Source organism: Onychostruthus taczanowskii, unplaced genomic scaffold (genome assembly GCF_017590055.1).
Source record: "Onychostruthus taczanowskii isolate IOZ18803 unplaced genomic scaffold, ASM1759005v1 scaffold23, whole genome shotgun sequence".
NCBI lineage: Eukaryota > Metazoa > Chordata > Aves > Passeriformes > Passeridae > Onychostruthus > Onychostruthus taczanowskii.
The window spans coordinates 5466148-5482185 of record NW_024499573.1 but is presented as its reverse complement, the minus strand read 5'-3'; the positions used below and the strand labels follow the sequence as shown (position 1 = coordinate 5482185).

The following is a 16038-nucleotide window of genomic DNA, read 5'->3' as shown; positions in this document are numbered from 1 at the left end:
ATTCTCATCTCCATTGCTGAAGAAAGTTTATATGGGACTTGCATCCATTACCTTTAATTTATGGTAATGACTTTGTAAACTCAGGAATAAAATGATGAAATAAGCTGCTTTTGTGAATCCTTTGTCACAGAACCAGCTGGCTCAGTCTCCATCTTGTATGTATTTATCTGCAACCACCACTTGCTTTTCCATAATTCATTAACATCTCATGGCAGCGCCACCTCCTACATACACCAGCCCATCACTGGTGGGGGGTGTTCCATGCTCCCACATTTTCAAGGAAGTAACCCCACTCAGACAGCCTGAAAGCTTTCTGGACATAGGGCTATTTGGCAGTTTCTGTTCAACTCTTTTTTGGTTGTCTACACCTGATGAGCACACATCAATGGACTGGCAACTCTGAGGGACAGTGAGTGCTGGAGACAATAGTCCAAGCCTTGGGAGATTAAACTCAGCTTAAACCCCAAACTTTAGCATTGCCTAAACTAATACACAGTATCCCAATTAAAAAAAAAAAAAAAAAAAAAAAAAAAAAAAAAAAAACAAAAAAAAAAAAAAAAACACCAAAAAAAAAAAAAAAAAAAAAAAAAAAAAAAAAAAAAAAAAAAAAAAAAAAAAAAAAAAAAAAAAAAAAAAAAAAAAAAAAACAAAAAAACCAACCAAACAAAAAACCCCCAAAAAGCTCTGCAAGATATTTACATTTTACAGACTCAGATACACATTTGTAATCAGGTAGTACCTGCAGACAACTACCCCATTTTGGTAACCATCCACAGTCAGGAGGGGTATATAAACTGAAATGTCTCTAAGAGCTCCAGGAGTGTTAACAAAGGTCAGTGTAGCACCAGAGACAGCGGTGTGAGCTCTCAGCAGGCAGTGAGGTGGTGGAGTTGGTGCTCCTCCATGGACGCTGCTCTCTGCCAGCATTACCCCACCTGTGCAGGCACCCTTGTAAGACACCACCTGCTCAACGTGCTGTAACATGGGAGCAGTGCTTTGATGATGCTCCCTGGAGAACAGCACACAAACGAATACTTAAGAAAACAGATGATTAGCACATTAAATACATGGTCACAGAACATAGGGACCCACTCATAAAACGTGTAGGATGAACATTACAAGTGAACACAAAAGGATGGGCCCTCCCTTGTCAATATATGTTTGAAGTACACGAGATGGGAGAGGGACCTACACATTCAGACAGCACCACAAAAACCCCCAGTGATCAGGGTTGTGGGACAGGCATTGGCCTCAATGTGCTGGAAGTCAAACACAAAATCCAAAATGCACCCCACCAAGGGGAAAAAAAAAAACCCTAGAACAATTGGCCACACATCGTGATGTAGCATTTAATTGTTAAATTTATAAATTCTGTAGATATAATCCTGCCTCTGAAGCACTGGAGGTCCAAATAAAGTATTGAAAATACTTCAGTTCCCTCTTTCACCTTGTGATAGAGGAGATGAGGTATAAAAGTTCAGAAAAGACTGTTGCAGAACATTAAATGTGTTGAAAAGCATTTTTCTTAAAATTTTGCTATCCTGGAAAAGACTTAGTTGATTTAACAGTAACATTAGAGATCTAAATTAAATAATTTTTAATGTGTTCAGAAAAACAACTGTATCTTTGCAGGGTGAACAAAATCTACTTTTATTACCAGGTTTTGTAAATAACTCATTTAACTTGGATAATGCAACCACACCTTGTGAAAACCTGTGGTCTTGCAGGGCATAGTCTTCAACGCAAAGAGACTCAAATCATCTGCCTGGCTGAATGACACTGGAGACTTCAGCTCCCAAAATAATTTCCTGTAAATCCACCCATGAAAACACCTCATTTGGGTCTCACAGTAAATCGCAATTTAACTTATGTCAACAGTAATGAGCTATTTAATGTCTCTACACTAATGAAATAGATGGAGAAGCAGAAACTGGGAACCCAAGTTTGGAACTGGTGTGTCAAAACTTTTATGCAGCAATCATTTTATTATTATTTCTCCTGTACTAAACAGACTGGACAGATGTTTTACACGTGTTCAAAAAAGGCAGTGGCTTAAGTAAGCCTGTCTGCTGTTATTTTAAACTAACAAAAGGTTCAGCCAGTGAACCTTATGATATATTCCATGTACCAACTGGACTTTTGTTTTTAAAGACTCAAGTCCTTCCAAGCTCCATTTTTCACTACTGCCTCACGTTTCCCTTTAGAGACAATGATGCATTCTGTAAAGCCATCCTTAAAGCAAGACGTCAGCACAGCCATTGTGCTGTGCTCTAATCCTTTGATAAACCTTGTAATTCCCTTAGTACTTCGTAACTAAATTTGCTATTGGCTTAGTTAGTAAGATGGTATTTGTACTTCTTTGTTTTAACTAAGGGAAGACTTAACTGAAATCATAATGCAAAACTGAAGCTGTACATTTCTGCATTAAACACAAACAAAACCAGGTCTATGTGTCAGTTCGCTGGTCTGTTTACTGGACAGGACAACATTTCAACACTAAGGCCCACCTCTCCTTCAAAATGTGTGTGTAAGAATGTGAGGCATTCTCTTCCAAAGACCTTTTAAGTATACAAATCATAATACATCAGAAAACATCAGGAAAAAAATGCAGACAGCTATAGTTTTATGCACATCTCAGAAAAACAGTACAGCATAAAAAACCCAACAGTATGGATTGCTACTTAATTAGGACAGTATTTAAACAGGCTGCATGCATGTGGTTAAATGATGCACATTCACAGCTGTTGCACCTGGTGACTGCTGGAAATCAATAGTCCTCCTAGTTCCCTTTGATAGCCTTTCCTAGCAGGGCTTCAAAAAAACCAAGTTTTATGTCCTTTAAGAATACCATGTAAGCTCTATTGACAATTTAAGCGGATACCACCTATGATGCAAATTTGTCTACGAATTCTGCAACTGCAACTGCCTATGAGTTCAGCATCACCATGCACACACCAGTGTTATGAAGTCCTTACCCTTTAAAGCCAGCGTGGATGACATCAGACTGTCAGGTGCTTACACCACCACAGCATGATCCACACTGACCTTATTCTTCATTGAACACATCTCTGATGCCCCTGCTCCACACTGCCACTGGCTGGCATGGCACCCCTCTGCCCCTTCCTGTCCTCAAAGACTGGGCAGCAACTCTGTCCCAGGAGCACAAAGAGAGAGATGTTGCTGATTGTTTATGGAAAATTTCCTCTTTCTAGTCCATCAGAAATACTTGGGCTGTAAAGATGCCTTTTCTGGCAGTAGTATTGTTAAAAGGATATTATCCATTGGGTTGCGAAACTAAAACAAATCAGAGCACGGTTAATAAAAATGATTTACAATGTTTGAACTCTGTCTGGGACTACCAAAACACTTGACAAAAGACAAAAGTAAGTACAAATTTCCAAGCCTTTTGCTTAAGTTCAGCTTAAAGTACTGCCAACTCTCCCTTGTTGAGAAAAAAGACCAAAATGTCAATGGCAAATTCTGCTTGGCAGGCTCTCTGTGCTTAGAATACAGCTCAGGTTACCCTTGTGTCCAAGCCTGGTTAAAGCTCAGATGTCATCACACTACTCAGTACTACTTCACTTCCTGTGAAATTTATTTCCACCTTTTCACAAAACATCTTTTGTTGACATTCTGCAAACAACACTATCCAATAAGGTTCCGATTTTTTCTTCCTGTGGAGTAACTTTGTACATCTGCAGAGAAAAAAAACAAACAAACAAGAAAAACAGGAAGGATGTGTAAGGAAGAAAAAGCTGATGACATACCTTCTAAAACTATGTACATAAGAAAAATTTATTCCCCTCTCTCCCACTTTTATATTGGAAATTCCTATCTTCTTGTGACTGCAAGACAAAATTTGGACTGAAGCAAATTCTGAAACTGCAAGAATAAGGAAAGCTAAGAAACTGAATGAGAGCAGCACTTTTATCTCCATATGTTAAATGCTACGATTTGTCCAATTTTATTCATATGTCTCCTATCAATCTGACAGACATGATAAAGATGATTTAAGTTACTTGAATTTTATCACATAGAAGACATGTCTATTTAATATATCTATTTAGCATATGGTAATCTGTTAAGAGCATATATGCCCCAAGACAGCTCCTAAGAGCTAATTAACCTGTTTTTATTTTAACCATCCCTACTGGGCCTATCAATGTACTTAAGCTTATGAAAATGCTCTGGACTGAAATTTTAAATTAAATTAATTTTTGCCTGAAAAACAGGAATCAAAAGTTCTTGGATGATAGGCAGCAATTAGAAATTTATTTTTATGCTCTAATTCCCTGACAACGTTAATAATTTGAAGACTTAAATATTGTGATGTTAGGGTGTGACAACTAAAATTTGCTTCAACTAAAAAAAATCTAAGAAATAATTAAGGCCTGCTTAAAACAAGTTTTCAGTTGTGGTAAAGAAATACAGATCCTAAGTTAATTATATATCTTGATATTTAATCAAGACAACTAAATAAACTGTCCCTTTTCTCCATGTCAGTCCTCTTTTTTGGCTACACACCTTTTTAACTTTGGCAATGTCTGTTAGCTGGGGGAGTTCATCTAGGGAAACCTGCTGGCCTTCCACCTGAGATGCTATATCTGCCAGGTTTACATTCTTGTCTCCATCCACCACGAGTACAATGAGTACTGCTGTGTCGCTGTCTGAAATGCCAAACTTTTTAAAAGCATCTGAAATCTGAAAAAGGAGAAAAAAAAATATCAGTCACTTTCTCACTACATATAAGGAACCTTTTCAGTTACTGTGTCAGATACACCAAGAGTATAAATTGACAGACATTTTACATTAATGGAATTCTGACAAGCTACAAACCATAACAGCATGTTAGTGTTATTAAAAATAACAATTAAAAACTTCTACTAGTAGCTACGTAGAGTGTTAAAGGAATACATGTACTTAGTTTGGCTGTGTGGATCTTAGCAAGCTTTTCTGGTGAAAAAGAAATTTTTTCAATAAATCTTACATTGTTGCTTGGTGAAAGGCTGAAAATAATTTCTGCATAGAGTGTTCTGGTCTTCATTTTACCTATCTTCTGTAGATGCACGGCTTTGTTGGCTGCCACAAGAATCTGAAAAGGATCTACAATCTGTAAAACAACAGAAAGAGTTATACAGAATTAACTTAATGTTTTGAAATCTGAAAAAAATCCTGACCACTTCATTTTGATAGGGTAATTCTAAAAAAAAAAAAAAAAAAAAAAAGGACTAGATTCTGAAACTATTTATGGGTTAAATCAGAAAAAAGGCACCAAATAGTAGATTTTAGACAGCGTGAATTAATTAGCACTAGGGTTTACACATGAGGCTGATTTAAACTCCACGAAGCAGGATGTGAAATCAATCAAAACAGTGTTTTTGGCCAATCTTGCACAGGCTCTGTTTGACAGAGCCGACCCCTTCCGCGGTAGGGCACGGCAATGAATCAAAGGAGGGCACTTGCGCACAGCAGCTCGTGTGACAGCGCCTGAGACACGGGCCAGCTTCGCTGAGTCCCTCCAGCACGCACTCACCGTCGCAGGGTTTATCAGTGCTCCGTCAATGGACCCTTCCATGGCTTTTTTCCGCAGAGCAGCGGCATTTTTCACGTGCTGGAAGAGGAGCAGCGTGACGCTGCGCTCAGGGAACAGCTCCAGCCGGTGCGTTCGCTCCATCCGCCCGGGTATCGGCCGCTCGTCCCGTGGAAAACACAGCGCTAACAACACGCGGCCCCTCACACCGCGGGCTCAGCGCTTCCCTCAGGAATCCCCCCGCTTCCCGGCGCCGCGTCCCTTCCCGCCCGGCCCCTGCCGCCCCTCGCCCCTCCCCGGAAGGGCGGCCCCATCGCGGCCGGCGCGGAGCCGGCATGGAGCGGGCCGAGGCCTACGGCTTCTCGGGCGCCATGAGCGGCGTCTTCCTTCTGTCGTGCCTGCTCTTCGCGGCCGTCAGCCGCCGACAGCGCGGGCCCTACATGGACGAGGTGTTCCACGTCCCGCAGGCGCAGGCCTATTGCCACGGCCGCTTCCTGCAGGTCAGGGAGGGACTCGCCCTGGCAGCAGCGCTGCAGCCCCGCTCGGGGTGGAGGGTGTCGGGTTTTATGGCGGGTGGAGCAGCGGCCGGGCAGGGCAGAGTTCAGGACTCTCGGGGCGGCGGTGCCAGGAGCTGTGGGAGGCTGCGGGCCGAGCCGAGGGGCCGTGGCCGGGCGGTGTGGCCGTGGCGCGGCTCCGTGACGCGGTGTGTCGCTTTGCAGTGGGACCCCATGATCACCACGCTGCCCGGCCTGTACCTGCTCTCGGTGGGAGCCGTGAAGCCCGCGGCGTGGCTGCTCGGCTGGACGGGGAGCGTGGTGTGCTCCGTGGGAATGCTCAGGTTTATCAATCTCCTCTTCAGTGCTGGGAACTTCTATTTGCTCTATTTGCTTCTGTTCAAGATCCATCAGAAGAATAAGGTACGGTCAGAGTAAAGCAATGCTGTGCACTCGTACAAGCAACTTTGGTGGCTTAGCGTATGTTCCCTTCACTACATATGTGAGGTGTTCTCAGTTTTATGTACTGCGAGTACCACCACCAGTTTGGCCAAGAAGGCACATTCCTATTCTCTAATTTTTTTTTAATATTTTTTTCTCGCACAAGGTGCAGTCCTCTAAAAATTCATTCTTGCGCATAAGTAGAAGGAGTTCTGTTGAAATAAAAGTTAGTAGATATGCAGACTTAATATCCAAAGGTCTGGATGCTCATGTCGTTGGAATTGCTTAAGAGTCCTCACAAAACATGAACAGCTGCTCTGTGAGCAGCCTGTGTCATTTAAGGGGATTTCTCATTTTTCAGCTGCAGGTGTTTGCATTTGGCCATGTTGAATTTCATCATATTTTCGTTACCCCATTCCTCCAGCCTCTGTGGGTCGCTCTGGATGTCACCTGTGCTCTTGAGCAAATTGCCTGGTCCTGCTCATAGAGTGTCGAATGCAGACTTGGTGGCAGTGTCCTCTTGCTGCTTTCTTGTCTTTGATACAGCCATTAAAGAGGACAGGTCCCAGCACTGATCCCTGTGGTACTTGGCTTGTTACTGCCCTTTGGGTAGAGTGTAACCAGGTCATCATCCAGCCAGTTTTTGCCTGTCTAGCTGTCCCCACATCCAGACTGTAACAGTTCAGCTTGCATACAAGAATGCTGTGTATTTAAAAATCTGAAGCACCACCACTGGGTGGTATTCAGATTCAATAAATAAATTGTTTTAGTGGTTAATGGCCTATTTAAAATCCTGCCTATTAGTAAAGTTACTTTGTTTGACTTTTAACAGGAACATTTTTTTCCTGTTCCCTGATAACTGAAGGATTCTTTTACTACAAAGAAAATTGGTGTATTTTCTTAGAGGAAATCTCTTCATTTTTAAGCAAATGATAACAGGGTACAGAATTAGATCAGATTAAATAAATGGTTTCCACTTTTAATTTTATACTTTAAAGTGGAAACACAAATGTATGAACAAGTTTCATGATGGTAGTCCAAGCATTTTGTTATCTTTTCACATTTCTTTGACTTCAGTGTTTTCTCTGTTCCTCTTGTGAGGTCATGAGTGGCTGATTCACCCCCCACTACACCATTCAGAAATATCATGCAGCATTTTTTAATGTTGTGATTTGTGGTGTTGTCATGTAGTGAGTGGAATAATTGGGAAGAGTTTTTAACTGCATGGTCTCCTACCTTTTTAAAAATTTCTTTTCTGACTCATTAATTATAATGAGGATGAATAATAAAAGCTACATCAAAGATCAGAAACTTGGAGTTGGCCTCTCTGTGGACTGGGTTCAAAAGAGGTGATAGTAGAGACACAGAATGGTGCTGTCACACAGATAAACAGAATCTCATGGTGAGATTGCAGAGGAATAGACCATTGATTTTATCTTCTTCTGCCCATTAATGCAGCCTTTTTATCCAAAGTATGGGAGCAGTTGTGCCCCCACCATGATTTTAATACCACAGATATGTGCACACCTGACACTGAAAGAAGTTGATGTATTTTCATTGCCATCTTTTTAAATCATCTGCAGTAACATTCTGTGCTTTTCACTTTGATTTTAACGTTGAGTAACTGTATTAACATAGCAGGAGCTTAAGAAAAATACAGCATTTGTGCAACAATGGAAACAGAGAACATAGGAGATGTTATATTGTGTTAATGGGATTCTCAAGAGTTATACTAGTTTTCTTTTAATATACTATTTTATGTTATTGGACATTGTCTAACCACATTTTTCTGCTTCTTCTTTAGGCTGTGTCTGGTTTCCAGAGAATCTTGTCTGCATTAAGTCTTGCAGTGTTTCCCACCCTTTATTTTTTTACATTCCTTTATTATACGGATCCAGGATCAGTATTTTTTACTCTTTTTTCCTATTTAATGTGCCTTTATGGTAACCATAAAACTTCTGCTCTCCTTGGACTTTGTGGCTTCATGTTTCGTCAGACAAATATTGTGTGGACAGTTTTTTGTGCTGGAAATGTTGTTGCAGAGAAGCTAAATGAAGCCTGGAAGATTGAGTTACAGAAAAAGAAAGATGAAAAGATTTCTTCCAGGAAAGGATCATTTTCAGATTTGACCAGAATGCTGCAGTTTCTTGTTGAATATCTCTTGTCACCCAGAAATTTAGTTACACTTATTGCTTTAACTTGGCCATACATCATATTAGTATCTCTTTTCTTTGTTTTTGTCTTCATCAATGGTGGAATAGTTGTTGGTGATAGAAGTAGTCATGAAGCCTGTTTGCACTTTCCTCAGCTGTTCTATTTTCTGTCCTTTACTGTTTTTTTTTCATTTCCTCATTTACTGACCCCTACTAAAATCAGGAAATTCCTTTTGTCATTGCGAAAGCACCCTGTGCAGTATAGCTTAGTCACTGTCATCTCTTTATTCCTGATCTGGAGATTTACCTATGTCCATAAGTATTTACTAGCAGACAACAGACATTATACATTTTACGTCTGGAGAAAAGTGTTCCAAAGACATGAGCTTGTAAAATACCTGTTAGTTCCATTCTATATATTTGCTGGCTGGAGTTTTGCTGATACACTAAAATCAAAATCAATTTTCTGGATCTTAATGTATTTTGTATGTTTATTAGCAGTCACAGTTCCTCAAAAACTGCTAGAATTTCGTTACTTTATTTTGCCATTCTTAATATATAGGCTCAATATTCCATTTCTGTCTCTATATAGACAACTTCTGGAGCTGGCTTTTTATATTTTAGTAAATGCTGTAACTCTTTATCTTTTTCTAAATAGAACATTCCAATGGGAAAATAGTGATGAAGTACAGAGGTTTATGTGGTGACTTTTTTTTGACACTTTTATACCTGTAAGAAAACACAGTTCTGTTTCAGGACTGGACTCTGGAATGAAACAGTATGTTTTGCATCATGTAAGGACTATTTTCCCTAGCTGGAACTGGGAAGTAAGCTCTTTGCTTATATTGTTGCAAACAAATGCAAGATCTGTTATAATGTGAAGATACTCCATATACTGAATTTATGAAAATTTTAAAATTCAGTATGAGGGGAAATGTGAGAAGAACTTTCTGTAATTAATGTAAAATAAGGGAGATGTTTACTTTCATTTTTCATAATAAAATATAACATGCCTTTGAAGGTAAAATAGTTTATAAGTATGTTTCAGAGGTTTCTCTTTTACAAAAGAGGGATTTCAGTATATTCAACCTTTTTGTTTATTTATCTGTCTGCATATTTATTCCTCAAATCAGGCCATTTCCTTCTAGGTTTACTAGTGGTCAAAGCATAAACCACTATTAAAGTACAACGTTTTCAAAGCCTCCTACGTCTCGCTGAATTTTCATTACTTTTTTTGTCAGTAAATGCTTACATTAGTTTTCTAAGCAGGATGGGCTCTTAAACCCCTAGAGAATTTTGAACATTTTGTTTCAAACTGATATTTAGAAAACACAGCGGATGCTATGTGTGTGCACCTTCTTTGGAGGAATAAGTGTTACGGTACAATAAAACATAAATGGCAGTTGGTAATGTGACCTGTTGGAAAGGGAGCAGTTTACAGATGTCAGACTGCAACGTGCAGTGGATTGCAGCCCTCTTAAATAATTGAGCTTTTATGTCCTGTGGTTCTGTGCTCTCAGGTTTGGGCTGAAATCGACTCTGAGTGCACTTCTGAGTTGCACTGAGTGTTTCAAAGATCTTTGATGTGTAATCTTCAAGAAGTACTAATAGCATTATTGAACTATTCTTTTAAGTATTTTTCATGTTTAATGGAACTTGAGTGTATATATTCTGTTTGACAAAGATGAAATGCAATGTATGTACACATGTATGTATGTATATATATTTAAAAGCATCTGGTGTGCACTATCATCAGAGTAAATGAAGGCTTAAATAGTTCCTGTAAGTAAATCACTTATATTAAGTTTCAAAAATATTTGATTGCTACAGTATGTGGCAGGGGAGAGTGGGCTCCAAAACTTCAGGCACTGTGTATCTTCTTTAAATTCATTATTCTGTAATGATAATACTTCAGCCTAATCTGTTCAAACATGGTATCATTGCCACTCAAGTCACTTGGAATTGGAATCGTTTCTCAGGAGGCCAGGTCTGGAGAGTTACAGGCTCAGGTCAGTACTGTTACTGTTTTCTTTTACACCATGAAGATCCCTGTCCTGGCTCCAATTCCTTCCCTGTTCTAGCCCTGTGATGGGTGTGGTGAGCCCAGATTCTGATCAATGCCTCTGCAGCCCTGCTTCTCCTAAGGAAACCTCCAGCCACTCTCAATGAGTAGGTGTGTTTGTATTGAATTCAGGATATTTGCTAGGTTGCTTTTTGCTTCTTGGCCTTTTGCCAGCCTGGTAATTTGTTGTCAGTGTGTACCATAGGGAAAGCCATTTTCAATCAGTCCCCATTTACTTCTTCACATTGAAGGGACAAAAGAAACCTGAAATGGATTGCTTTTGAAGAATCCAGTGTGGTTCTGGCAGAGTCCAGGATGTTGTGTTGTGATTTCAGTATCACAGATATGGGAGGGGAAGTCTTGTGTGCCTTCTGCTTCCAATTTTGTTTTTGTATGCCATGCCAATAAAATTATAAGATAAAGAGCATTTGTCTGCTTAAGTACAATTTTATTTGTGCCCTGAAATACTGAGTTGGAATGGTAACATGGAAAGGCATGGTGCACTGTCTAGTATTCCAAGTTGTATCTTAGATCCAAGCTTTTTTTCTGGTTTTATGTAGGGGAGCAGGTGTTAATTCCCTTGAGAAAAAAAATTCCTTTGCAAAGATCCCTGCATAGTCAACAGGTGTTTTATCCAGCATGTCTGTTTTTACTGGTTCAAATTGGTGATCAGCTTTGCTGAGAGACTGTTCATGTTTCCTATTTTTAACAGAAGTAGCAGCTGTACTTCAAGTGAAAAGAACCAGTTTAAATATGTACAATTTTAAAAACAATTTTAAAACTTTTTTCTGAAAAGTGAATGCAAAACATCCACCAAAATTTAGAGCACAATACCTTTCTAATGAGCTCCACCCAGGAGACACTAGAAAAATTACACATAGAGAGACCTGTGACCTGTTGGGGCTGTTTAACCAGTACTATGAAATGGCATAATATTTTATAATGGAATTTATCACTATACTTACTGGTTTTAATTTAAAATGATGCTTAATATATTTTGCTCATTTGAAAGCAGGCTGAGTTGATAAAAATTTAAATAAAGAGGGAAGTTGATGAGTTACTAAAGTATGAAAGGAGAATGCATTTGTAGAATAAAGCTACATTTTCACTTTTGCCTATGAGCCTGAGGGTGTTTGCAGGTAATATTCAATGTTAGCCAAGTCAGCCCAGAAATCAGAGGCGTTATATTGTATCAGAACTGGTCATAAAGAATGGTCTCCAAATTCCATTATTATTTCCTATTTTGACAAATAGCAGTAACACTGCTATGTTGAAATCCATTGAAAAATGGACTTTTGTATTTTGCACCTGAAATATTTCCATTGTAGTTGTAAATTTGTTAGCTGTTTTCCTTAAAGACATGCAAAAAGGGCTGTATTTATCCTGCTTAATGTTGCCAAGGTCTTCTACATTCAATAGAACTATAATTGCTTAGTTTAAGTTAATTCTCAGCATGTGTCAGTAAAATTTCTTACAACAGCTTTAAAATGTTAATTTCTTGTAAATTTTATTAGTTATCAATTTAGAATAAAATCACACTGATTTCTTGAAGTATTCAAGGTAAAATAAAAAATAGCATAGCTGACATTTCTATAATGGCTGCTTTGAAAAAAAGGCTCAGTTTTAATGTTTCTTAGAAATAAGATTATTTTTCAGTAACTGTTGGAATAATAAAGCTAGCTGAACGGTCACAAACAATTGAACCTTTTTTTCCCCTTTTAGTTACAAATATGTTGTTATTCAGCAAGATAGGAAGTTTGATAATGCTTTATGCTGTGAACTGCATTTCCTGCAGTTTGTGAGCATTCTATATTTCATTCCTTATAACTTCCTTGACAGCACATATTCATGTTCAAAATTAGCGAGAATTTTGTACCATAAGCAATGCTGAAATATTTTTCTGTTAATTTTCTAGAGGGTTGATAAATAAATGGATGGCTTCTGTTAGAAAGTAAGGAAAAAGTATTTTTGTAGTGTCTGGGGGCAGTTGAATTTTGTCCTACTAATGCAGTTGTGGTGTTTTTTGTTGTTCACAAGGTGGCAGTCCTGTGCTGTCTTGTTGAGGTGACCAAGTGCTTCGTGCCATGCTGCTTGAAATCATAATGTTGTTCCAGCAACACTCATAATTAGAAAACTTCAAGTTCTCTCATGGCTAACTGATGTAGCTATAATGTCCTTGTTAATTTTAAATACAGGCAGTATGTTAAGTTTTACTAGAACAAGTTTTGTTCGTCTTTAAAGTGTCTTTCCTGCATTTTTTCTGTTTGTGAAATTTTCATTTCTGTTCTATGAGAACAAAATGAAACTTGAAATCCTGCTGTTGTAAAGATGTTTCTAGCAGATTAGCAGATTTCCTTTGGGTGTTTTATTATTAAATTTCACAGTATTCTTACTTTCTTTGCATATTCATTCTATTTGGTTCTGTCTAAGGAGAAAAAAGCCCTGAAGGACAAATTGAGAAAAGCAGAACAGTTATGCTTTTGAGACTGACACGTGGTGATTTTCTGAAATATTCACTCTTTTGGGTGATGCACATACAAATTATAAATGCTCAGGTGTCTGTTGGCCCTATAGTAGTTGATATACCATCTTTTAAATACATAATCTTGTTTTCCTATAATGAAAAATTGTAAAGTCCTCTCCATGAAAATGCTTCTAATTATGTTAAACTTCGTCTATATTCATCATCCTAATTTTTTTACCCTGAAAAACTTTGCACTCCTTGCTTATCCCTTGTTTGATAAGACATGCATTTTATTTTCAATTCAGTGACATTTTTCTGTCACCCTAGGCATGTTTTATAGAAAAACATCCTTCTCAAAAGTATGCTTTAGATAGATGCACATAATTGGTTTTGCTAACAAACATCCTTTTGCAAACAAAAAGGATCTGTACGAGACAGAAATGCTAATCTACCTAGCCATGTGTAGCTAAAATGCCCTTAATTTGCCAGTTTTTCTGCTTGATCTCAGAATATGCTCAGGACCTCATGCTGTTCCTTCAGCTTCACGGGTAGTTGGGATACGAGGAGCAGGAAGCAAGAGGAAAAATGTTTCTGCAGATCATTTTCCTGGGAGTGCTGCCATAGCTGGGGGTGTGCAGGGCTGCCAGGAGCAGGAGTGAGTGGGTGCTTCTGGGGCTTAGAGGGCACCACTGAATTTAGCAGAGCGCTGTGGCTGGCTAAAGTACATGGCGGTAGGGGAGAGCTGCTTGCCATACATGAGTGGGAATGTCTTCTCCAGCTGTAAGGAGAATCTGCTTGTTGCTAGAGCTGGCTGGATCTCTGGGAGAATGATCCTGCTGAAATCTGACAGGGAACTGGTTTGTTGAAGATGTTTTAGCGCTTCACTGTACATCTGTAAATAAAAAACTTCATGCTGTGTTCAGGAAATGTGAGCTTACTTGAAACACAGCTGTGTGTCACAAATAGGGAAGGAGTTGCTTTCATTTTTATGGAATCATAGAATCATTAAGGTTGGACAAGACTCATAAGACCATTGAGTCCAGCTATCAACCCAGTACCACCTTTTTCACCACTAAATCATATCCCCACCTGCCACATTCCTGCACCTTTTGAACTCTTGGACGGATTATGATTCCACCACTTCCCTGGGCAGCCTGTTTCAAAGCCTGACTACCTTTTCCATGAAGAATATTTTTCAAATATCCAATCTAAACTTAATTTCATCTGGTCCTCTCACGTGTTACATGGGAGAAGAAACCAACCCTGACCTCACTATTACCTTGGTTCAGAGACCACTTTCAGACACCCACTTCAGACCTATACGTTTAATATATGTAAATCACATTTTCCTGCATTTTCCTGTGATTCCCATGTGATTCCCATTGAATCTCAGAATAGCATTGGCTGGCTGATTTTCACATTGTCATTTGCCCCATTACTTTAGTGGGTTTATGATGTACTTTGGACCTGATTAACATAAGAGATTTGGTAATCCAGATGCCTTGGCAAGAACAAGCAGAAATTTGAGGATTATGAGAGGATTGGATCAGACTGATGACAGGCAAGAAGATTGAATCAACTTCTACAAGCAAGAAATGCTACAAAATGTATAAATGTTTGTTTCTGTGATGACTAAACCAATCATTGTAGTAAAAAATTGCTAGCCTTCCTAGATTAGTGTATAAGTATATGTAGTCCACAGTAAAATGGGATTCTGACCACCATCCACTCAGTCTCCCCATCTCTCTCTCCATTGCTGATAGGTTTATAATACAAAACTGATGTGTCTTAAAAAGTAAACGTTGTTAAAGCAATGTTTCCCATGTGCTCTGTATCCTGGTTTTAAGTAGATGTAAATTAATATCCCATGCATTTAATTCAAATTGGCTTGAGCTCCTATTAATAACAGCAGTGTATGCCTTTTCAAAGATGTAATTGCAAGAGTTCATGTCCTTAGCATCTTCTGTAATGAAATTACATTTTGACATTTTCATATCAACCCTCCTAAAAGTATTGTCATAGAAATAATCTTGCAAAAATATAATGAAAAGGAATGGTGATTATCACTGGCAACAGTCTAATTTTAGGGCAATACTTCAGTCCTTCAAGTTTAGTACATGTAAATCATGCTGCATTTTCCTGTGTTCCCATCAAATCTCAAAGCATTGCCGGGCTGAACTGAAATTTAAATGACAAGTTACAAATGAACAAAGGAAACACAGTTGGGAACATCACTGATTCCAGGGGTTGCACTTCACCCTCGGGGCCAGTGCTGATCTAATGCCAGCACATTGTTGGTGTGTGGGAGGAAGCACAGGATAACCCTAGTCATGGGGAGGGGCAGCGAGGGTGTTTTGCATGCTGCATGTGGGATTCCTTCCTTACTAGCTGCTCTGTGCATTCCTCAGCTGCTACAGCACTACATACTCATTGCCAATAGCGTTATTTTATATTGGAGATAATTGTGAAGGTGAGAATTCATCTGCCAGACATCTCATTGAAGCCACCTTCTAGTGTGAGCTGCTTGCTAGTGCTCAGCAGGGCACTCCTGAGCTGGGGGAGCCTCAAATCCAAGGCTTGAGGCCAGAATGACCAGTGCTTGAGCTGATTTTCCTGGCAGCCCCTCTGCTAGCTAAATTTGAAAAATTTCAGCCCAATACAATGTGTTGCTAACTTATTTTAAAATCTCAAGAAGCCTTGTGGAATTACCTTCTCTTTTCAGGTCCAGCCCCTGGAGAAAGAAACAGAAACACATCAAGGGAAAAAGAATTTATTTGCTGTATATAGTAAAGAGTTGCATGTGTCTTGCTAAAACTATATCAGTGCACCTTTGCTTCAATAACAGTGAGTTTTGTTCTCTTAATTATTACTAGAATGGAATTTTAGGCCTTATT

At 39.0% G+C, this 16038-nt stretch overlaps 2 protein-coding genes across 3 annotated transcripts; one reads left to right on the top strand and one right to left on the bottom strand.

Moving 5' to 3' along the window:
* Nucleotides 1–3581: 3581 nt before the first annotated feature.
* On the bottom strand, nucleotides 3582–5808 carry TPRKB (TP53RK binding protein). The gene is made up of 4 exons (XM_041405451.1): nucleotides 5534–5808; nucleotides 4988–5110; nucleotides 4525–4701; nucleotides 3582–3695 (listed from the first exon to the last, which is right to left on the bottom strand). The coding sequence occupies exons 1-4, from the start codon at nucleotides 5672–5674 to the stop codon at nucleotides 3609–3611; spliced, it is 528 nt and encodes a 175-aa protein (XP_041261385.1). The 5' UTR covers nucleotides 5675–5808; the 3' UTR covers nucleotides 3582–3608.
* On the top strand, nucleotides 5741–11409 carry LOC121336372 (putative Dol-P-Glc:Glc(2)Man(9)GlcNAc(2)-PP-Dol alpha-1,2-glucosyltransferase). 2 transcript variants are annotated; one of them, XM_041405448.1, is made up of 3 exons: nucleotides 5808–6030; nucleotides 6250–6447; nucleotides 8270–11409. In XM_041405448.1, the coding sequence occupies exons 1-3, from the start codon at nucleotides 5866–5868 to the stop codon at nucleotides 9323–9325; spliced, it is 1419 nt and encodes a 472-aa protein (XP_041261382.1). In that variant the 5' UTR covers nucleotides 5808–5865; the 3' UTR covers nucleotides 9326–11409. The 2 variants fall into 2 exon arrangements, with proteins under 2 accessions (XP_041261383.1, XP_041261382.1); XM_041405449.1 differs by lacking the exon at nucleotides 8270–11409 and having other exon boundaries at nucleotides 5741–6030; nucleotides 6250–8258.
* Nucleotides 11410–16038: the final 4629 nt, after the last annotated feature.